The sequence below is a fragment of the Triturus cristatus genome, chromosome 9 (genome assembly GCF_964204655.1).
Source record: "Triturus cristatus chromosome 9, aTriCri1.1, whole genome shotgun sequence".
Lineage (NCBI taxonomy): Eukaryota > Metazoa > Chordata > Amphibia > Caudata > Salamandridae > Triturus > Triturus cristatus.
Window position 1 is genome coordinate 1,293,393,901 of NC_140592.1, and position 24,865 is coordinate 1,293,418,765.

Sequence of the window (24,865 nt, forward strand, 5' to 3'; positions counted from 1 at the left end):
ATTTTGGTTGTTTGAAACTCAGATCTGGGCAAAGCTGCAAGAAAACACGGAGGGGGAGGGCGGGCTGTGTGCTGAAAGGCAAAGAGAACACGGGCATGAAAGTGAAATCGATGGATGGCAATGCATCCGTGAGACTAGCCCTGTGGTGGGGGAGGGACAGTTGTGAGAGGCGCCATGAGGAAACAATCTCTCGGCATGCTGTGACGGGGCGGGGGAGCGCCTTCCAGGCGGGGGATTAGACCCTTTGAAGTATGATGCCGAGGCTGTGGCTACACGTGCACGCGGCAGTGGGCTGAAGCGCTTCCCCAAACGGATTGCATGGCGGCACGATGCACATGATTGTGCGCGTCCTCGCCATGCAATCCACTTTTGGGAGCGCTTTGAAATGTCCCTCTTACTAGAGTCTCGCATAGCGATTGCGTGAACGCAATAGCTAGGCGAGACCTAAAAAAGGGGACACATTAGGGGTGGAGGTGGGAGGCAAGGTAGGAGGAAAATGTATAGTGAGGTTTCGTTTTGTACGGCAAAGGCCAAGGGAAATGTTTAGTAAGGTGCACCTGTCTTCAATAAAGCCCCCCTCTATAAATTCACAAGGGGGGCCTGTTTCCACCTGGGTGCCACATCATCTCTGGGAATGGTGGGCCTACAGATCATATTGCCCAATATGTGGACAAATTTCTCCAACCTATTGTGAAGAACTTGCCATCGTATCTCAGAGATAGTTCTGATCTGTTGTGTAAACTGGAGGACTTTAATTGGGATCATGATAATTTACTTTTTGTGTCAATGGATGTTGAAAGTTTATACACTTGTATTCACATCCAAGATGGAATGAGAGCTCTTAAATATTTTCTTTTCAAACGGGGAGCACAACCCCTGGAACATACTGACATGTTATTGTCCATGGCTAAGATGATTTTGACACAGAATGCATTTCTGCATAATAACACATGGTTCTTACAGAGACAGGGTACTGCTATGGGCTCCAGATTTACTCCTTCTTATGCAAACCTCTGTATGGGGCTGTATGAGGTGGAGCATGTCTGGGGCCCAAGGGCACACCCTTGGAGTGATAATGTAATCTTCTACGGACGTTACATTGACGATATTATTATGATTTGGCATGGAACAGTGGAACAATTTAATTCTTACCATCTCTATCTGAATAGTAATAGCTTTAATGTGAAACTGACAATCCAACACTCTGACAAAAGTATTGAATTTCTTGATTTGAAATTATTTGTAAGAAACACCAATATACACAGCGACATATACAAAAAAAAGACCTCATGTAATAGCTATTTACATGCCACGAGTGCGCACCCACAATCGACCATTGCTGCCATTCCATATGGTGAAATGGTCCGTGCAAGACGGAATTGCAGTCTAGATGAAGATTTTGTTACAAATATCAAAAAGATCAAAACGAACTTCTCTAGAAGGGGATATAATCAGACCTGCCTAGACAATGCCGAAAAGAGAGCTCTGTCCCTTAAGAGGAAGGAGACATTATCTAAATCACAAAGCGAGCTAAATATCGAGAAACAGGATTCTGTGGCTTTGTTCATCACAGAATATAATGTATTTAGTAATCATGTTTACAACATTCTAAGAAAAAACTGGCATCTTTTGGAGAAGGAAGGCTCTTTGGGTAATACACCATCTAAAAAGCCAAAAATAGTATATCGGAAAAGCAAGACGTTAATAGATATACTAAGTCCCAGCTATGTTAAAAGTGTGCAAACTCCGTCAACCACTTGGCTATTTAACAAACCTTTGGGTTTTCACACATGTGGGAATTGCTGTATATGTAAATTTGGTGTGAATAAAATCAAGATGTTTAGCGGCAGTCAATCAAGAGAGTTTTCAATAAATTGCTTCATCAATTGTAACACGACATTTACAGTATATATGGTTATATGTGCCTGTAAAAAGAAATACATTGGCAGCAGTATCCGCAGTCTTAAATTGCGGATACAAGAACATGCTAGAGCCATAAGAAATGGCGATGCCAAATATCCAATAGCCATGCATATACATTGTGAACATCCAAATGATAAAAATTTCACCTTCTTTGGCATTGACCATGTTAAGACACCGGAAAGAGGAGGAGATAGGGAGTTAATTCTCAGGCAACGAGAGGCGTCATGGATATGCCGTCTCAGAACTGTAAGGTTTGGTCTCAATGTTAACGATGAGTTACATCACTTTCTATGAGATAATTAATTACATCTCTTGTTCAATTCTGGAGAATTATATTTTTGTTTAGACTGCAAGCTTATGAGATTTCTGTTTATGATGTTTGAGTCATAAATACATGTGAGTGCTGGATCATGCCATCATGTTCTTAGTGAACGCAATATGTTTCACACTATAAGAGAGAAAGAAAAAATATGTTTATCAATATAAACTAGAATCATGCAATGCCTTTTGCATAATGAAACATTGAATATGTCGGTATAATATATTTTATACTTGTTTTCACATATATAAATTGGTGTCATGTTTATATATCCTTTTTTCTCTGCATCAGCATTTATTATTTAACATACAATATCATGCAGTGGGTTTTCAATTGCGGTTGCCCTTGATATTTCTAATATGATATTACATTGTTTATATATAATGAGCATTATGATGTTTCATGACAACTGTGCTGCATTTGAGGAGCTATACATCATTGGAGAAAAACACATTTATTTATGTATTTTCACACTATTTGAGCAGACCGCCGCTCAGCTGAATTATGTATTTTGTTCTGCAGGTTTCTGTCTAGGCTGGATACTTACTTTAGTTTTTCAAATATATCTTTATGAGTTAATAGGTCGCACGAACAAAGCTAAACGATAATAAGCTAAAAATGAAGCCTGGGCAAAGCACTACACTACGCTCGCGTAGTTTGCGAAGTTCGCGCTACTTCGCACTACGCGAACTGCACGTAGCACAGTGCGAACACACGTAGCGTAGTGTTGCGTAGTGCTGCGGTCATTTTTTGCTTGCTCGCGGTCCTCAACGTCAAGTTGGCGACCGCGAGCAAGCAAAATGACATCCCGGCGAGACTTTTTCCTTGTTCGCGATCAGCAACTTCAAGTTGGCGATCGCGAGCATGGAAAATAAACCTCCCGCGTGATTCCCAACGCGAGGAGGTCAGGTTTCTCATTGTGAGTGGTCGCGTATGCTCGCGACCTCTCGCGATGAGAAACTACCAGTTCGCGTTGAGAAAGCTGAAGCTCGAGTAAAAATCTACTCGAGCAGCAGAAAACTACAGCTCGCACTGTGCAAGATGCCATTTTCAATGGTTGCACAGTGCCGGTTGCTTGTCCACACTGTGCAATCATTGAAAACGACATCTGGCACAGTGCGAACAAGGTACTACGCAGTTCGCGAAGTGCTACGCGTAGCTCGCGTAGTGCGAACTTCACTTTGCGTAGCTTCGCGAAGTGCTACTTCGCGAACTACGCCCAGGCCTACTAAAAATTATATCTGTGACATTGAATAATATGAAGCAATTTGTGATGGCATAACATCCTCATCTATACAATTTTGTAGCCGTGATATGGCTGAAGGCTTGAAATCATGGAAGCTCTTTTAGGCAAGATACTTTGTATCTATACATTCAAAGATGGCCGCCGTTTTACCCTGAATGCAGTTGCGGTGTAAACAACGTGTTTCCATACACGTGAAGTCTCGCATTTGCTATGCGGTATGAATATAGTTACGCTTTGACATATTAGCTATAGGAATATGCATTGTTTTATCTATAATAATGTTGGTTTTTCCGTAAAGCTTTTGCTATATCGATTTCCAGGTACATACCTCATTTTATAATATATTTGTTCATATACGTTCATACTTTATAGATGGCCGCCATGTTGTTGCAAATTTGTTTGTGCCCTGGTGATCTTACCGTGACATCTTGGGCGTGAAGTTCAATTAAATAAACTTGGCCTCCCTTTGATTTATCAGCAATAGGAATATATATTGCTATATTGATAACATGTTGGCTTTCTCTGTAACAATTTCGTTACGTATATAATGAAACACGCATACTAAACTGTAGTATATTTATCTTTATATGCTTGTGCAAAGATGGCCGCATTGTTGGTGGTAGTTTACGTTGTCTTGGTGATCTCAATTAGCTTTTGTGTGTTTTTTATATGCATTGACTTCCGGGCGGGGAGTTTAAATAAACCCGTTCATGAGCGTTCGGTTTCCATCTAAAGACACGAGGAATAGAAACGCTACAGGCTACCATGCCATTGCGGGTGAGTTAAGCAACAATGTGGCAGTTAACTTGTGTTATGGAATAAATAAATGTCTGTGCAGTTTGGGTCTCTGCAGGATCGTTATTTTGGGTCCAAAAAAACATTCCTTGAAAATCCCAAATAAATACAAAAGATATTAAATAAGACTGAGTTATGAAGCTCATGATATAATGTGTTTACCATGCCTATAGCAGTGCTTGGGTGTTCAACAACGTGTAATATAGACGCTAATTCGCGGCATGTCAAAGATGGCCGCCGCGTTTTTCTAGCACTTCCATAGAACGTCGTCTGCTCAGTTTGTTTGCACTATGGATTCAACATTGATTTTAATTCACAGCGCTATTTGTTTGTATTACAATCACGACTAAACTACATGTTTGAGTACTATTGTCACTTCGTGTATAGCTAACTCGCAACACTGCAATGTATTGATTGCCTATAGCAGTGTTTAGGTGTTTAATAACGTACAATATGGACGCTAACTCGCGGCATGTCAAAGATGGCCGCCGCGTTTTTTAAGTACTTCCATAGAACGTCGTCTGCTCAGTTTGTTTGCACTATGGATTCAATATTGATTTTAATTCACAGCGCTATTTGTTTGTATTACAATCACGACTAAACTACACGTTTGAGTACTATTGTCACTTCGTGTATAGTTGACTCGCCACACTGCAATGTATTGATTGCGGTTTTACATATAACCGCTTTTGGCTGAAATGTGCTCTCTAAAAATAATCCTTGGTTTGTTACATTCTGGGATGCTCGTACAAAAAAAAGGAGAACATATGTGTATAGTAAGACTTAGTGGTGTATAGAAATATGGTTCTCAGCATGTATTCAATCAGGGATTACTGTGCATCTTATATCGTCTTGGATACATGGACATGCTCATTATAAAACGAGCTCTCTTTGTATCGGTTTTTGGAATTTTGAAAACTGTTTGCACATAGGTAACACCATTATATTGAGCTGTTAAACGGTGTTATTAGGGGATAATATTTCCATTATAAAATCTGAAGGTAGTTATCTTTGAACAGGGTCTCTTAGGTTTTCTGCTTTTTCCTATAGAGATCGTGAGTATATATAAGATCTTTTGATAATCACTATGTCTTAATGCTTTCCTTGGTCAGTGTCTGTTGAAACAAAAAAATATATAATGTTTTCTCGTCATGACATTTAAATTTAAATCAGATATTACTGAAGTTATGCAACAATGAACTCAGACATAGTTGGTGTTTGTGTTTTTAATATGTATATAAAGATTAGATAAGAATATTTTTTATACTGTATATATTGGTCATTTTAGATACTGTGCACCACATAGAGGTTCTGGAACATTGGAAACATCTAGAAAACTTGAAGTATAAAAAGAATATATGAAATTATGCTATATCTTACTGTGAAGGTATGATACTGACCATACTCTTTGCTCCTTGCTATGAATTAGATGATGTCTTAAAGCAATTTGCGATTTAAAATGTGATTATTATGATATAGCTTTTTTCACATCACATCTGTCTTTAAATATACAGATATTCAAGGTATATATGTTTACATATAATTATTATACAAAGAATAAATCCTTTCTACGTTAATGACCCTCGTATTTAAATATGTATGTCTCGTCAATTTAAATGTACTGCAGTAGTCTTTGTATGTTGAGAAATGTCTTGCATTTGGTTTTGAAATATTTTTTGCATTGTATTTTTAATAGCCCTTAAGAAGTCTCGTTGTGAGATGAAACGCGTTGGCTATGGCTAGGATTTCTTGATCTTTGGAAAATAAAGAAAACATTTTAAAGAAAAATAAAGAAGAACTTTCTCAAGAATCAAATATCTTGGATGACTTATTTCTGTGTAAAGCTTGAACTTTGATAAGAAAACGTATATTTTACATAGTGCTGAACCCTTGTGTATCAAATGTTAAGTAGGACTTGTTCCTAAATAAGGAGTATAGAGGGGAGTACTCCTTGGTTCTTTGCGCTATTCTGTAGACTAAAAGAAACTTGTCATCTGTTGGGTGCGGATTCTTACAGCCTCTACCCTCCTTTTTGTGTTGTTAGTTTCCCGGAGCTAGACTAGAGCTAGAGGCGCGAGCACGTGGGCACTTTCGACTCCACTCTCTGTGCATCTCAAGGAAAATAAAACTTCGACTTTCAGGTTGCCTCGTCCATTGTTACACCCACCCCGTGCTGTCCCTTGCCCAGGCAGGTCCCCGGGCGCATGCCGTCCTTGGCCCGATTCCAGGGCCAGTCCTCATAGCCTGGGACCACAGAACGCCGCCGTGGCATGTCGCCCGGGCCTGACGCTGTTGGTAGCAACGCCGTGACGTGTGCTGGAACAAATGATGTCATCTCCCAGCCACAGGCTAGGTTTTAGGCACTGGCTGGGAATGGGCTAAACGTGTGAACCATAATTTCATATCACACGGTTGTGACGACGGACATGTCGTATAGTATAGTAAAGACCTGGTTCAATTAAACTGACTTGTTACACGGCTTTGGACGATTTCCTCGGTACTGGTGTTTTCTAGTCAAGACGAACCAGGAATCCCCCACAGCCTCCTCATCTGCGTACCTGGTGCTGAGAGATAACAGGCATTCTGCCCCTCACCAAGCCCCCACCCCTCCCCCCCCCCAAAAAAAACGGGTCATCGTGGCTGTCGCCAATGTCATGGGGTGTTTTCACACCTATTATGGACATTGGCTACTTACAGCTTCCGAAAAGAGCTGGAAACCCTCTGTTTACAGTGGGTTTCAGCTGTTCACCCTGGCAACGTGCAGCAATTTCGGCTCCTCATCGATCTGCCCACATTGTCCGATGGTTCATTTGAATTACGCCCGCAGTTATTAAATAAATGATCACACACTGCCCACGTAGAAACTCCCATGTTCACAGTGACATTAAACAGTTGAACCGCACCAGTACCACCTGGTGAATGTATTTAGTTTTTGATACAACTTTCCAGAAAGTAGTAGGTTTTAAATTGAAGTCGCTCTTTACGTTTTGTAAGACCTGGACAATTTCCAAAATCCGCTAAGTGATGGAGTTAAAAATACGATAAACATTGACCTTTTTCGGGGATTGATTTTTAATAAAAACTAAACTTGTAAAAGCGTGTTATCTGAGTGCACATCTGCAGGCCGCTTACAGAGCCCTGAAAGTAAATGTGCACTGGCTAAACTGTGTAAATGCACGTGTGCATTGCACGCACCGTTACACAGCACGTGACACGCCCCAAGCGGTTATCTCCCCATTTCACTGAATGAACTCTCTCACTGAACTCTCTGCTACACCAGGGGCCGTATGTACAAACATTGGAATAGCAATTATTACCGAATCGCAATTCCTAGCCTAAGAAAACTCACAAACTTCGGACAGCGGTTCCTAGTGGGGTCGCACAAATAGACCTACCCCATGAATATTAATGACGTGGGTCGCACAAATAGGCCTACCTCATTAATATGACATGAAACCATTCTGGCCTGGCCTAATAAGCGAGTGAGCCACTTTCACCAGTGTGTCAGCGAGGGCCTTTGCCACCATTTTGATTGATAGGTCTTGCATTGGAGAGTGATTAAGCTATTGACATTGTAAATAACAATGCCGTTTCTTTAAATGTTTTAAAAACAAAAACATAAACAAAAATATTGTCATGAGCAATGCCAATAGCTCTAACTTTAACAATGCCGAGAACGTTGCATTGTAAATGCTTGTTTTGAACTTGTAAAGACCGGTTCTATAAGTGCTATATCAGGGAAATCGGCATTACATACCGGCTCAGCAGACCATAAACCAGGCCCAGAAACCGCCCACAAAATCTGCCCACGCACTGACCTCTCAGACCAGCCCATCCTACCCTGCAGGGGCTGCTCACACAAGAGCTACTTACAGGGAGCTCGGAAGCTTCCAGGGGTCACCAGAAACCCGGATCTGAATGAGCACATTCCGCTTCCTGCTTCGGACTGACAGGCACATTAACATGCGTGAGGTCATTTACCTTCCAGGCTTCTCAAAAACGGGACTATGCATCTCATCCCAAAATGACGATTCTCTTTCACATTGAGCTACCACTTTGTGACGAAGGCAGGGAAGGCTAGAACTGTTGTCGTTGAAACTGAGACGTGTTCCCTCTCTATGCCCATCAAGATGCCCCTTGACCCTACCCTGACGTCATCTGCCTTGGAATGGCGATCTCCGGTGCTCCCTTCCTGTACAACACCCCCCTCCCCCGGCTGTTGCCCTGGCGCCCCCACCCTTGCCCTCGTGCCCTCGTGCCCCCGTACTCACATGTTGAAGAAGTTCCGGTGATTGGCGAAGATGGTGCGCGGGTTCCCGTAGTACTGCAGCAGGGGTCCGAAGATGACCACCGCGGCGAGCCACAGGTGGTAGCCGCGGCGCACGCAGGTACTGCCCAGGGCACGGGACCACAGGTCACTCCAGAAGAAAACCAGCAGGCGCAGGAAGCACAAGAGGCCCATGGCTAGCGACGGGGTGCCGGGGAAGCTAGGGTGAGCCCAAGGAAAGGCGTGGGGTGAGACGGGCACAGCAGGGAGGGGCGGATTCGGCACTGCAAGGAGAGACGAGGGAGAGGGAAGCATGTGCTGTGTCACAGAGCCCAGGGGCGGACAGGTCACAGGCGGGTGACAGCAGTGAACAGCTGGGACCCTCCTCCCCTCAGCTGTGCCCATGTCCTTCAGCCGTCCGCCAGCACAGGCAGGGAGTGGCCAAACTTTAAAGGAGATGTCGCAGAAGCACTCTTTGTCGGTGTATTTATTCTGTGGTTTGTGGTCACCGCTGCCCTCACTAACTCAGTGTATTCTGGACCTCGAAATGCACCTTTCCTTTCCCCTCGGCCAGAGCCAGATTGTGACAGAAAACAGGCCCAGACACAAAAACAACAGTGTCCGTCAGTGAAGAGGATGGCTAAACAAAGTGGCCCAGATTAGCGAACCATGGCAGTTTGTAACTTGCGAAGATAAGCTGTGTATATGTTTTGCAAGAAGTAGACAACTGCATGCTTTTCGTGCAATGTTTGTGTTAACGCCAGACCATAGCAAGAATTTGCGATGCAATAGGTCTCGCATTCACGCGAGTATAAGCTATTGGCATTGTAAATAACAATGCCTTTTATTTAAGTTTTAAAAACAAAAACAAAAAAAAGGCAGTGTTATTTGCAATGTGAATAGCTCAAACTCACGTAAATGCGAGACCTGTTGCATTGCACATGCTTGGTTTTTAAACGGAGACAAGTTCCACTGGCCCATTGCCATCTCTAGTCAACACACCTCTATAAAACTAGGCAATTTTAATACTTGCGGATCAAACATTTTTGGTTAATTGTGTAGCAGGATCCAACTTGCCCAGTATCCAGCATCCAGTTCCTTAAAGGGAGGTTGTAGTCCCCTCCAGATTGCTTCCCCGCACCTTCAGCCTCCGAGTGATGTTGCAGTGATTGACTTAGTTCGCCAGTGGAAGAAGAGACCATTGGTGCAGGCTTTGCTCTTACTCCATCAACAACTACTAGCAGAAACCGGGCAGATGCGTGAGATTGGTCGTATGATGTATGGTACCATCAGAATCCATAGCAGCGCCGCATCGGGTATTCCCACTTGTTTATAATTCTGCCCTTGATGGAGCAAGGACTCGTAGAAAAGAGACTTGCTTGTAAGCAATCCTCTCCTATAACTCATAACCTCGTACTAATTGTGTAGTGTTTAATTAATATGAACTACATTGCACTATAATGTAGCGAAGAGGAGAAGCTTGCGTACGTGTCTTATTAACAAGTAACTCGAGTGAAATCTAAAATGGCTGCTAACTCGGCCATCTATACTGTGCATGCGTCAACTGCATCTACACAGTATGACGAGCTGTCGCTTGGAGAGAATTTTCTGCACCTGCGCAGACGCATATAAAATGTCCGCTTGAGAGCTCACATACTAAGCATCTGCTTTGCTTGAACTAAATGAAGCTATTTTACTAATTGCTAATGCGGGGAAAACATTTATAAGTAGATGGGAATAGAGTAGAGATAGGTGGTATACAGTGAAAACATTTCTTTCGGAGACTAATATACATTTTCTTGACTCTTCTATTAATTCGTATTTCGGGCCTATGGGAGAGACCGAAGTCTATACCCCACGTGACTCCTACACATGCACCGTCTAAGTGAGCCAGGAGCCGCGATGTAAGCCTTGGACGCCATCCAAGGACAAGAATTGAAACATACCCTGGGAACCAGCACAATGTCCTGTGAAAACGGAAAAGATATATGAAATGTATATTTTTGCATTTGATACAATTGTGAATGCGGGTGGGAATAATGACATATGAATAAAAATTAAGGGCCGGGATCATTGAACAAAGAACTAAAGGAACCATTGAAATTTTGTCATGGTCTGATGATCGTCCCCTTTGCCTGACCAACCAGAATTGAGAGTTGTGAGAAGTTGGCCTGGTATATGATGTTCACTAGTTAAAGTGACCAACTTGTACCCTGCCAAGCAACCCTTATGGTGTGGTTGTAAGTCAACCTTTTCGGACCAGCTGCCCTAGTGGTAGCGTAGGCTAAGCAGTCTTTGAGGCTAAACTCGTGAAACGTGTTAAGCAAGCTGTTTTACCAAATGCAACCCCCCTTTATACCAATGAAAGGACACCACACAGATATATATTGAAAATATATCCCCTAGACTCTTTATGAGCACAGGAGCACAAATCGTTAAACAAGAATACGTTAGAATACACAGAAGTTGCACTTTATATGGATAGGCCCTGGTGGCCACTCGAACTATATACTAAAATAGTGGTATAAGTACCACGAACAGGAAAGGGAGAAGGCCTAGGGCCTCTAGAATCGCTGGGCCTACAAGGAGCTAACTTTAGCTAGTGACCAGGAGGTCCACGGGTTGCGTGTGCAGAGCAAATAGTCACACGCGTGCTCCCATAGGTTTTCAATGGGTTCGTAAAAGTTACAAAGTTACTGCAAAAAGGATCTTCCGGATGGACTATGAACTCAAGATTGGAAACACAGACACTAGAGATGTTACTCTACACTTGGGCACCGGAGTGCCAGCTTTACCTCACCCACAGGAAGCGGGTGCATAGGTCTCGAAGTGCGTCGGGTTTCTTCTATCTGTTCAATGGAGCCTGAAGACAAAGATGCTGCAGGCGGTCGGTCCAGAAGAGATGCGGTGGATCCAAGAGTGGATCGGCGTTGTAGAAGACCTGTAAGCAGAGGGGACAGTGTTCACAGTCACTAGCCAGTGACCAGCGTGGCACCAGGTGGGTACCAGGCGATGTCGGGTGCAAACAGGAGGAAAGGTGCAGCTTGTCTCTGCAGCCACGTGGTCCCTGAAGGTCGACGACGTCCAGGAGTCGGTTCACGAGCTGTCCCACGCAGGCTCTCGCTGTCGGCGGTGTCAGCGACTTGATCGAAGCAAACAAGCCTTGGCAAAAGCAATTGTTGTGGAAAACGAAATAAGCTGATGGTTCTGACCAGCAAGGTCAGAGGGACTGCTCCTTTGGAGGGGAGCAAGGGCCAGTCTGGAGCAACCAGACCAGCAGTGTAGTTCTTGAAGTTCGTCGCCAAGATGGCCACTAGCCAACGGGCCAGCAACCGGTTAGGCGCGTCGAGTGGCAAAATGCAGAGGGGCCCCACGCAGATCGTGGAGATGCTGGAGGGCTCACCTTTGGTGCAGATGCTGCTCGGGTGTTGGGCTTCTCAGGACCCAAAGCACAACTTGGAGGGAGCCTCGGTTGTCGCGCTTGCAGCTTGTCGTGGTCTTTTCAAGATGGCTGGCTCCACGTGTCTCGGTGCCTCCACGGGTTCCTTCTTTTCAGGGACTGTGGATCGGGCGGTGAGAGGTCTGGAGGTCCAGGTCTTGTCAGTCTCTGGGCTCGGGCTCCGGCGGGAGGCGGCGGCAAAGCAGACGTTGATTCGCTGGATGGTGCTTGCGTTAGCAAGGTGGTCACTCCCTGACCACAGGGGAGATTGGCTTCAGTCCTCTGTGCGGCAGAGCGTCGAAGTTCCCGTCTTCTTCTTGTAGTTAAGTTGATTCCAGGATGTCTAAAGTCTTAGGACACAGCTCCTACCTTTATTCGGATTCTAGGGGCCGGACTACCTGCTAGGTCCCTCCCTAAGGGTGGGACCAGGAAGGGGGGTGGTTACACCCCCAATCCTTTGTCCAGCTCGCCCCAGGTCCAGGGCTGGTGTGCCCCAGGACCGGTTTGAACTGGCATATGAACCGAGGCTCCTTGTGAGCCTCAGGCATGTCTGGTTCCTTTCAAGCCCTACCTGACCAATACACAAAATCCTGTCTGGGGTGGTGCACGCACCTCCCCTGGCAGGAAACCCTTTGTCCACACCTCCCAAGCTGGAAGGACTCCCAGCAGCAGGAGGGCAGACTTGTGTCTGTGGTGGCAGCATCCATTTTGTGGAGCTGAGGCTATGTCTGATTTTACCCGGGTTTCAGGTACTGTACATGTCGTGTCCCTCTAGAAGGGTGGAATGCTAACCCCGTCGCCAGAATTGGCGAGGGGTTAGTATTCCAATTCGTATGACACCTTACTCGACATGTTTTGATAAAGCCAAACCAAAGATAGCATTTAACCGCGAGGTTCATAATGCACTTAAGAGTATATGGTATGACGATATCTGGAAACAGTAGAAGGAAGTGGTTCCGACCACTGCAGACAGGCTCAGCTCATGCCAGAGCACCATCTCACATGGAACCAAGCACTCTGCCTTCAGGATTGTCAAGGCCTGCCATAGGAGTGGCTGATAGGTTACCATGTGTTCCATTTAAGGTTAGGTATAGGTATACTACACCTAAGTAAGAGGTGGTTACACCAACTTACCCCAGCTGAGTGATCAGCCAGTTGAGTCAAATTTGTTAGGCCAGGCCAGGGGTGGCACAATACATGCTTCAGCCCCTGGTAGGCCTTAGATAGACCAATGCCCTGGGTACCTAGTGTACACTGGTACAGGGGCTCACAGGGTGATCCACTTCCAATTGGTTATGCACCTAGGGTGCATAGTGTAAATTTAGTAGAGAGAACAGCAGGCTAGGGGTCTGATTGGCAGGCCCACAGCCTCAATATGTCAAAAACCAGTGAAGCAAAAAGCAAAAATTTGGGGTGACCATAGGATAGCAGACCCTACTCTCCTACACAACCCCCCCCAAACGCAGGGACATTAAACTAGCCTTGACCAGTCTCGTCTTCATGTCCTAAGTGGAAGTACCTGGAGAGACCATCTGCATTCCCATGGTCAGTACCTGGCCGGTGCTCCACTGTAAAGTCCATCCCCTGTAGGGAAATGGACCACCTAAGCAGTTTGGGGTTTTCACCCTTCATCTGATTTAGCCACAAGAGGGGCTTATGGTCGGTCTGAATCTTGAAGTGAGTGCCAAACAAGTATGGCCTCAGCTTCTTCAGGGCCCACACCACAGCAAAGGCCTCCCTCTCAATAGCTGACCAATTCTTCTCTCTGGGGGTCAACCTTCTGCTAATAAAAGCAATGGGTTGGTCTTGACCATCTACATTAAGTTGTGACAGCACAGCTCCCACACCCAACTCAGAAGCATCTGTTTGAACAATAAACTCTTTGGAGTAGTCAGGACTTTTCAGGATAGGTGCAGAGCACATGGCCTCCTTCAGGTCATCAAATGCCTTTTTACAGCTTACTGTCCACTGAACCTTTTTGGGCATCTTCTTGGATGTCAGATCATTAAGAGGAGTCACAATGGACCCATAGTTCTTAACAAACTTCCTGTAGTACCCAGTCAAGCCCAAGAAAGCTCGAACTTGAGTCTGGGTGGTTGGAGGAGACCAGTCCTTGATGGATTGTATCTTACTCTCCAGTGGTTGAACTTGGCCTCCACCTACAAGGTGGCCCAAATACACAACCTTACTCTGCCCTATCTGGCACTTAGTAGCCTTGATAGTGAGGCCTGCCCTTTGCAGAGCCTCAAGAGCCTTCTTCAGGTGGATCAGGTGATCCTCCCAGGTGGAGCTAAAGACAGCAATGTCATCAAGATATGCTGCACAAAAGTCACCCAACCCAGTAAGGACTTGATTCACCAACCTTTGGAAGGTGGCAGGTGCATTCTTCAGACCAAAGGGCATCACCACAAATTGGTAGTGCCCACCTGGGGTTAAGAATGCTGTTTTGGCCTTAGACTCCTCAGCTAATCTGATTTGCCAATAGCCAGCTGTCAAGTCAAATGTGCTCAAAAACTTAGCAGAAGCTAGTTTGTCTATGAGCTCATCTGCCCTTGGAATAGGATGTGCATCTGTCCTGGTGACAGCATTCAGTCCTCTGTAATCCACACAGAACCCATCTCTCTCTTGCCATCTTTGGTGTGAGGTTTGGGGACCAGAACCACTGGGCTAGCCCAGGGGCTCTCTGAGGGTTCAATGACACCCAATTCCAGCATTTTGTGTACCTCAGCCTTTATACAGTCCCTGACGTGGTCAGGTTGTCTGTAAAGCTTGTTCTTTACAGGCAGACTGTCACCACTGTCCACTACATGGGTACACCAGTAGGCCTGGGCAAAAATTTCGTTCCGTTCGCGGAAATTGCGATAATTTGACATTTTTGCGTTCCGCGGAGAGCGCGAAAATGTCAAAAATTCCGGTTTCCGCAGCTTGGCGATAATTTGTTTCTTGCTCGCGCTGTAAAATGATACATTCTCGCGCGCGCGCGATCGCCTTACCTGAATCCCTGCGTTCGCCGACAAGTTTTCTTGATCCGGTCGCGTTCTCCATGAGATGTTGTATTGTTTTTAGCCATTTGCGCTGTCTCGCGACAGTTCGCGCCCGCAGTGACGTCATGCGTCGCGCGATCACGTCTTTCTTCTCGCGATCATGCACCGCGAGAACAACTCAAAACAAGATGGCCGCGCCCGCAAGCAACCACATGGGTAAGTTGGCGACCCGCAACCATGCAGAAAATCTCGCGAACATGCCGGAAAAAAACTTCCGCATCTTCGCGATATTTCTGCTTGTTTGCGATAATTTTAAACATTCTCGCGATAATTTGCGAAGGTTAATTCCGCAAATTCCGCCCACCCCTATACACCAGTCAGTTTGGCTAGGTATCAAGGAAAACATGTGTTGAAATGATTGTAGAACTTGTCTACATTCAGTCTGCTGATGATCAGTGAGGTTGCCTCCAAGGGTCACTCCTTCAACTGAACCATCCTCAGGGTTCTGAGACAACAGGTCTGGGAGAGGGTCACTCTCTTCCTCCTGTCCCTCATCTGTAGCCATGAGCAAGCCCATGTCTGCCCTGTCAACATATGCTTTTAACCTGTTAACATGGAGTACCCTGTGGGGACTCCTGGGAGTTCCTAGGTCCACCAAGTAGGTAACCTCTCCCTTCTTTTCCAGGATTGTATGGGGTCCAGACCATTTGTCTTGGAGTGCTGCTGGGGCCACTGGCTCCAACACCCATACCTTCTGTCCTGGCTGAAACTCAACCAAGACAGCCTTTTGGTCATGCCAAGCTTTCTGTAAGGCCTGGCTTGCCTCAAGGTTTTTGGATGCCTTCTCCATATACTCAGCCATCCTGGAGCGGAGACCAAGTACATAGTCCACTATGTCTTGCTTAGGCTTTTTGAGAGGTAACTCCCATCCTTCCTTCACCAAACACAGTGGGCCTCTTACAGGGTGCCCAAACAACAATTCAAAGGGGCTGTAGCCAACCCCCTTTTGTGGGACCTCTCTGTGAGCAAACAGAAGGCAGGGTAGAAGGATGTCCCATCTTCGCCTGAGCTTTTCAGGTAATCCTTTGATCATACCCTTTAGGGTCTTGTTGAATCTCTCAACAAGCCCATTGCATTGTGGGTGATAAGGGGTGGTGAACTTGTAGTTGACACCACATTCCTTCCACATAGCTGTCAAGTATCCTGACATGAAGTTGGTACCTCTGTCAGAAACCACCTCCTTAGGAAACCCCACTCTGGAGAATACTCCCAGCAGGGCCCTAGCCACAACAGGTGCTGTAGTGGTCCTAAGGGGAATTGCCTCTGGATACCTGGTGGCATGATCCACTACCACCAGTATAAATCTGTGCCCAGATGCAGTGGGAGGATCCATGGGACCCACTATATCTATTCCCACTCTTTCAAAGGGGACCCCCACCACAGGTAGTGGTATTAGGGGGGCCTTTGTTGTGCCACCTGATTTGCCACTGGCTTGGCAGGTCACACAGGAGCGACAAAACTCCTTGGTATCTTCATTCATATGAGGCCAGTGAAAGTGAGGGACAAGCCTGTCCCAAGTCTTGTTCTGGCCTAAGTGTCCTGCTAAAGGAATATCATGGGCCAAGGTAAGAAGGAAGCCCCTAAATTGCAGAGGTATAACCAACCTCCTGGTTGCACCAGGCTTGGGGCCTCTAGCCTCTGAATAAAGGAGCCCTTCATCCCAATACACTTTATGGGTACCTTGAGCATTCCCAGCAGCCTCAGCAGCAGCCAGCTGTCTGAAGGGTTCAAGAGAGGGACAGGATAACTGAGTCTGCCTCAAGTCAGCCCTTGAAGGTCCCCCTGTCCCCAGAAACTCAACCTGATCAGGTTCAAGCTCTTCAGGGACAGTTCCTTCAGGGTTCTCTAGATCAGCTTCCTGGGAAGGTTGATCATCACTCTGAGGCAGGGGGGAAGGCACAGCCTTGACCCTCCTGTTCTTCTTCTTGGTAGGTGCTTGGTCCATTGTTCCAGGATCCAAGACCTGAGGTTCAGTAAGGCACTTTTTGGCCTGTGACCGGGTCACAGCAAGGACATGTGGTGATATACCTAACATCTCTGCATGTGTCCTGTACTCCACTTCAGACCATAGAGAACTCTCTAGGTCATTGCCCAACAAACATTCTACTGGGAGGTCTGCACTAACCACAACCCTTTTGAGGCCAGTTACCCCTCCCCATGAGAAGTTAACAACTGCCACACTATGTGAAGTAGTGGCATTGCTGGCATTGGTCACCAGGTAATTCTCACCTGATATGTACTGTCCAGGGTCCACAAAGCCTGGTGTCACCATAGTGACACTGGCACATGTGTCCCTGTAGGCTTGAGCCACTTTTTCATTAATTAAAGGAGTCTGTCTGTACTTGCCCAGGTTACTGGGGCTCACAGTCAGGGACAAATCTATGTCCCCATCACAGATCAGGACTGCCTGTGTCAGGGTTCTGTCTAAGTCAGAATCTCCTTCAGTTCCCATAGTGATTTCCACTACACCCTTTGTCTGGGGACCAACACTGCTTACAGTAGTACTGGGAGCAGGTGCCTTAGGGGCAACAGTGTTGGGGGCTCCACCCTTTTTACAATCACTAGTCCAGTGAGTTGTATTCTTGCAAGAATTGCACCAGGGTTTCTTTTGACCTTCTTTCTTCTTCCCTTTAGGCTGGGACCCACCCTCTTTAGTAATAGTTTGGGGCCCTGTTGAAGACTTCTGGTCTTTAGATTTCTGATCTCCACCCTTTTGGTCTGTTTTCTTCTGATCACACCCTTGGCCCTGGTTCTGGTTCTTTTGCTTAACCCTGGTTCTGACCCATTTGTCTGCCTTCTTTCCCAATTCTTGGGGAGAGGTCAGATCAGAGTCAACCAAGTGTTGATGCAGTTGCTGGTTTTGACAGTTATTTAAAATCTGTTCTCTCATCATCAAATTGTACAATCCTGTATAATCAGATACCTTACTTCCCAGCAACCAACCCTCCAAAGCCTTAGTGGCACATTCAATGTATTCAGACCAGTCCTGAGTCTGTGTCTTCTGGGTGTCTCTGAACATTAACCTGTACTGTTCAGTGGTTAAGCCTAACCCATCAACTAGGACACTCTTCAGGACTCTGTAGTTTCTGACATCCTCCTCCCTAACAGTGAGGAGTCTGTCTCTGCCTCTTCCTTCAAAGGAGAGCCAGAGGATTGCTGCCCACTGGTCTTCAGGAACCTGCTGTACTTTGCAGGCTCTCTCAAGAGCAGTCATCCATTTGTGGATGTCATCCCCACTTTTGTAGGGGGGCACAACCTTGGACAGGTTCCTATTATCAAAGACCCTATCCTTGTCCTTAGGGACAATGCTGCCACCAGTGGGTATAGACCCACTCTCTTTAGGTCGCCTAGCCTTACTCAGTTTCTCTTCCATCAGAGCTACTTCTAGCTCCTGTTTCCTGATTCTCAGCTGAGCTTCCTGCATTCTGGCCTCATGTTCCCTCCTCTGAGGGGTGGTCATCCTTCTCCTGGAGTGACCTTGAGAGCCTCTAGAGGCATGAGAAGCATTAGATTCACCTGAGTGATTCCTTTGCCTCCCAAGCCCCTGGTTAAGTCCACTAGGGAGATCCAATGGAGTGATCCCATTGTCAGTCCCCAGTAGCCTTAAGTTAGCTGGGCCACGTATAACACTTGGCACTGGGCTAGTTCTCCCTTCATCCTCAATACCTTCTGTATCAGTACCCTTCTCACTTTCATCCTCTGTAGTATGAATCTCATCTAAGGGGTGACTATTGGAAAGGGGTACCTCAGTAGCATCTTCAGAAGAGGGGCCTCCTGTTCCAGTCCTTAAGGGGCCTAACTGGGAGGCTTTCTTGAGAGCTTTCTGATCTTCATCAGCTTGTAAAAGCTCTCTGAGTTCAGCAGAAGTAGGATTCTTGGGCTGTTTAAGGCCCCTGATATTTGCCAACTGCCTGAGCTCATTTTGGTTTAGGGTGGCAAAGATGGATGGTGCCCTCTGGGGGTCACTCTCAACAGGGATGGGTACATTGGACCCCTCTGCCCCAGCCATTGCTCTTAAGTGTGGGTGGATGTGTTGCAATCTACCTACACTTGGGTTTTCCTACTAAACCTATCTAGTAGTTGTAGTCAGGGTGTGCTACTCCCTTTGCTCTACAACAACTAAGTTCAGTAGAACTTAAGTATATCTATTCTTGTTTTATATGTACCTAAAGGTACCTGTATGATCTTTCAATTGGTAACAAACAGATTACAGAGGTAAAACACAGCAAGCTCAAATCCAACCGCTGCTCACCAATGTGAGAAGTTGGCCTGGTATATGATGTTCACTAGTTAAAGTGACCACCTTGTACCATGCCAAGCAACCCTTATGGTGTTGTTGTAAGTCAACCTTTTCGGACCAGCTGCCCTAGTGGTAGCGTAGGCTAAGCAGTCTTTGAGGCTAAACTCGTGAAACGTGTTAAGCAGGCTGTTTTACCAAATGTAACCCCCCTTTATACCAATGAAAGGACACCACACAGATATATATTGAAAATATATATGTATTTATTTCTCAAAGTATCCCCTAGACTCTTTATGAGCACAGGAGCAAAAATCGTTAAACAAGAATATGTTAGAATACACAGAAGTTGCACTTTATATGGATAGACCCTGGTGGCCACTCGAACCATATACTAAAATAGTGGTATAAGTACCACGAACAGAAAAGGTAAAAGGCCTAGGGCCTCTAGAATCGCTGGGCCTACAAGGAGCTAACTTTAGCTAGTGACCAGGAGGTCCACGGGTTGCGTGTGCAGAGCAAATAGTCACACGCGTGCTCCCATAGGTTTTCAATGGGTGCGTAAAAGTTACAAAGTTACTGCAAAAAGGATCTTCCGGATGGACTATGAACTCAAGATTGGAAACACAGACACTAGAGATGTTACTCTACACTTGGGCACTGGAGTGCCAGCTTTACCTCACCCACAGGAAGCGGGTGCATAGGTCTCGAAGTGCATCGGGTTTCTTCTATCTGTTCAATGGAGCCTGAAGACAAAGATGCTGCAGGCGGTCGGTCCAGAAGAGATGCGGTGGATCCAAGAGTGGATCGGCATTGTAGAAGACCTGTAAGCAGAGGGGACAGTGTTCACAGTCACTAGCCAGTGGCCAGCGTGGCACCAGGTGGGTACCAGGCGATGTCGGGTGCAAACAGGAGGAAAGGTGCAGCTTGTCTCTGCAGCCACGTGGTCCCTGAAGGTCGACGACGTCCAGGAGTCGGTTCACGAGCTGTCCCACGCAGGCTCTCGCTGTTGGCGGTGTCGGCGACTTGATCAAAGCAAACAAGCCTTGGCAAAAGCAATTGTTGTGGAAAACGAAATAAGCTGATGGTTCTGACCAGCAAGGTCAGAGGGACTGCTCCTTTGGAGGGGAGCAAGGGCCAGTCTGGAGCAACCAGACCAGTGGTGTAGTTCTTGAAGTTCGTCACCAAGATGGCCACTAGCCAACGGGCCAGCAACCGGTTAGGCGCGTCGAGTGGCAAAATGCAGAGGGGCCCCACGCAGATCGTGGAGATGCTGGAGGGCTCACCTTTGGTGCAGATGCTGCTCGGGTGTTGGGCTTCTCAGGACCCAAAGCACAACTTGGAGGGAGCCTCGGTTGTCGCGCTTGCAGCTTGTCGTGGTCTTTTCAAGATGGCTGGCTCCACGTGTCTCGGTGCCTCCACGGGTTCCTTCTTTTCAGCGACTGTGGATCGGGCGGTGAGAGGTCTGGAGGTCCAGGTCTTGTCAGTCTCTGGGCTCGGGCTCCGGCGGGAGGCGGCGGCAAAGCAGACGTTGATTCGCTGGATGGTGCTTGCGTTAGCAAGGTGGTCACTCCCTGACCACAGGGGAGATTGGCTTCAGTCCTCTGTGCGGCAGAGCGTCGAAGTTCCCGTCTTCTTCTTGTAGTTAAGTTGATTCCAGGATGTCTAAAGTCTTAGGACACAGCTCCTACCTTTATTCGGATTCTAGGGGCCGGACTACCTGCTAGGTCCCTCCCTAAGGGTGGGACCAGGAAGGGGGGTGGTTACACCCCCAATCCTTTGTCCAGCTCGCCCCAGGTCCAGGGCTGGTGTGCCCCAGGACCGGTTTGAACTGGCATATGCACCGAGGCTCCTTGTGAGCCTCAGGCATGTCTGGTTCCTTTCAAGCCCTACCTGACCAATACACAAAATCCTGTCTGGGGTGGTGCACGCACCTCCCCTGGCAGGAAACCCTTTGTCCACACCTCCCAAGCTGGAAGGACTCCCAGCAGCAGGAGGGCAGACTTGTGTCTGTGGTGGCAGCATCCATTTTGTGGAGCTGAGGCTATGTCTGATTTTACCCGGGTTTCAGGTACTGTACATGTCGTGTCCCTCTAGAAGGGTGGAATGCTAACCCCGTCGCCAGAATTGGCGAGGGGTTAGTATTCCAATTCGTATGACACCTTACTCGACATGTTTTGATAAAGCCAAACCAAAGATAGCATTTAACCGCGAGGTTCATAATGCACTTAAGAGTATATGGTATGATGATATCTGGAAACAGTAGAAGGAAGTGGTTCCGACCACTGCAGACAGGCTCAGCTCATGCCAGAGCACCATCTCACATGGAACCAAGCACTCTGCCTTCAGGATTGTCAAGGCCTGCCATAGGAGTGGCTGATAGGTTACCATGTGTTCCATTTAAGGTTAGGTATAGGTATACTACACCTAAGTAAGAGGTGGTTACACCAACTTACCCCAGCTGAGTGATCAGCCAGTTGTGTCAAATTTGTTAGGCCAGGCCAGGGGTGGCACAATACATGCTTCAGCCCCTGGTAGGCCTTAGATACACCAATGCCCTGGGTACCTAGTGTACACTGGTACAGGGGCTCACATGGTGATCCACTTCCAATTGGTTATGCACCTAGGGTGCATAGTGTAAATTTAGTAGAGAGAACAGCAGGCTGGGGGTCTGATTGGCAGGCCCACAGCCTCAATATGTCAAAAACCAGTGAAGCAAAAAGCAAAAATTTGGGGTGACCATAGGATAGCAGACCCTACTCTCCTACAAGAGTTATACGAAATTGAGACATGAATGGGTGGTATATTGAATTAGAAAGGTATAATTGAGGTAGTTTAGTTAGTTAGTTAGCTGTTAGAGACCGGAATGCTGTAGAGCTTGGGATGCTGTCGGAGTGACGAGCGAATGCTGAAGAAGAATAGTATTGCAGACTTAGAGAGAAGATCGGGGAAGAATCGAGGAGGGAGATAAGCCAAATAATTAGAGGAAGATCGCGGAAGAATCGAGGAGGAAGATAGTGTCAGTGAGGGGTGCGACGCAGGCGTCGGATCTAAAAGAGGTCACCTTATCCTGTCCTGAATCCTGTCCTGAAATCTGTTCTGAATCCTGAAGCCTTTGTCTCATGGCCTTTACTGGGGGGTTCCTTTCTATCTCCTTGGCTAAGGGGTTGGTCTTCATACCATTTTAGGTAACTATAATTCTGTGTATTTTGTCATTCTACTGCTCTCTCTGTCCTCTCCTTTTTGAGTATCGTCATTTAAAATTTTGCGAATTGAATTTTCCTTCTTTGGGTGATAGACTGCACTGTATTTTGCTCACATACATTTAACTTAGATAAAACATTTAAACATTTTCCCAAGTCTGTGGTCAGTCATTCCAATATAAGAAAAAGTTATACTTATGTCATTTCACCATCAGCTAGTTCAACTAATGGTCCATTGACCAGAGGAAAGAACTTTTTGATTAGTGAAAGATTAGTCAGGGATGACAGGTAACTAATCTTAGAAAGAAAATATATAAAAATTGACCCCCAGCGGAATTAACTGGCTTGTGTGCGTGTGTGTGTTTATGGGCCCAGGTGAGTATATGGTATATTAAGTATCTGAGGCTGGTTAACCGCGGGATCAGTTTTTATGGTAGCAGAGTTATGGTTATTATTGACTAGCTTGGTGATAAGTTTTGAATATTGATTACGGATTTATGTTTTAACAAACCCATTAATGTCTTGTTTTATGTTGTCTGAAATCTCCCGGGGAAATGAAAAGCGGGTGGTAAATTAGAAGCCACACTGTAGTGAGATTACTCGTCTGTTAGAAAAGTGCTGAGAAGTATGCTAAGGAGAGGCTGCCAGTGCTGAATTAGGGACTCATTTTCTGTATGAAAGTGAGAGTGACTGATAGCAAGGAGTTCGCTGGTGAAACTTTAGTGTTATATCACCTAGAAAGGGTAACACTGAAGGAATAGCAGGTTCTTCTGAGCTTGAATGAAGAGTAAACGGAAGGTTTTTTCTCGCAGTATATGTAGAGTAAACAAAAGGGTTTACTTGTAGCAAAAGGAATAATCTATCCTTTGATTTTAGTGAAACAGACAGAGTAGCGAATGTTTTTATGTTGTTATTAATGCAAATTTAAGAAAGAATACGTTTTCGTGTTACCTTGTGAAGGGAAGGCCAGTCGGTGGAGTTGTGCTGATGTCACTGGGAGCCGCTCTGGGATTGGTTGAAGCTGCGGGCGTGTGTCAGAAAGGTTATTGTAAAGGAGGTGTCAGTTGTAAGTAGTACTACTGACGTCACAGAGTGCCGCGTTGGGATTGGTGGAAATTGTAGGTGTGACACAAACACAGATCGTAAAGGAGGGCTCAGTAGCAAGGAGTTATACTGACGTCACAAAAGGACGCATTGGCATTGGTCAGATTACGAGCGTGAGCTGGAATTCAATTGGGAGTTGGGATAAAAGCTGATTTTGGATTGGTAGGCGGAAAATGTGTATAGTTGATTCTCATTTGCCATTTGGTGCAAGTCGACCTGACAGAAAAGCTCGAGGCTTTGTAGATTATTGTTTCATGTATTCACAGTATAGAACGTATGGAGAAAAGAGAAAAATTTCATTTTTGAAGAGAATTAAGAATTTCTTTAAGAAAGACAAGCCAGTAATGACTATAGAGGGGATTCCAATTCCTCCACCCAAAGCGCCTGCTTTATTTATGATGATGGAGAGAGGATATCATACGTGTGTATGGATGGAGAATTGGATAGAGTACACGAAAGTTGATGGTGTTTTGGCTTTTCCAGAACATGGTACGTTTAATGAAAGAATTTTGCAGAATTTGAGAATGCGGATGAATGATTTGAATCCGAGACCAAGAATAACACAGTATGTGGCATTAGAAGAATGGGAGACAGAATCCTATGAGAGAGAAAAGAAATGAAGTGGAATGTACATTGGTCATTTTCCCAGGTATTTGCGTGAGTCACGTGAGGGTCAGATGAAGCAATGGAGAAAAGCAATGGTATCAGAAGGGTTATATCCAGTATGAACGGTTGATGAACAGGTAGGAGGCAAATGTAAGGAGAAAACGAAACACTTAACAATGACAGGTTTTGGAGAATCAGAGGATGAGTTTATGGAGGACATTTTAACTAAACACCCTCACCATATCAGGAAGAACCAAGTAGAATGAATCCAAGTGCACCAGTTTTTGGAACACCTTTGGTTCCACAGGTTTTACATGACACCACAGTCAATAGGGTACTTCAGGACAAGGAAAGAGAAGCATTGAATTACAACAGAGAGGAATTGATACAGACAATAACCCAACTAAATGTACACCCTGATGCCTTAACTATACCAGTAACCATAGCGCCGGGACGCCCCTTCGTTGGGGCAGCTGCGCGCTCTATAAATGGTTTTAACATAACATAACATAGGTCCAGTTGTTCCATTGTATGGAGATAAAGTAAACGGTCCCAAACTGCCAGTTGTAACCACCCCTTTGAATAAACCTAGAAAATAAATTATAATAACCGATGATCAGGTCAGTGACTGTGACTCAGTAACATCCTTAATGGATTTGCCAAAAAGGGAACAAACAAATGA

At 45.8% G+C, this 24,865-nt stretch overlaps 1 protein-coding gene across 1 annotated transcript in view; it reads right to left on the reverse strand.

Annotated features, from left to right (window-relative positions):
• FITM1 (fat storage inducing transmembrane protein 1) overlaps nt 1–8,968 on the reverse strand; it is a 94,589-nt gene extending 85,621 nt beyond the window's left edge. Inside the window, exon 1 of the mRNA XM_085627486.1 lies at nt 8,555–8,968. Coding sequence (XP_085483612.1) covers nt 8,555–8,955 — 401 coding nt within the window. The 5' untranslated portion in view covers nt 8,956–8,968. The remainder of the gene's footprint in view (nt 1–8,554) is intronic.
• Between the last annotated feature and the right edge of the window lie 15,897 nt (nt 8,969–24,865).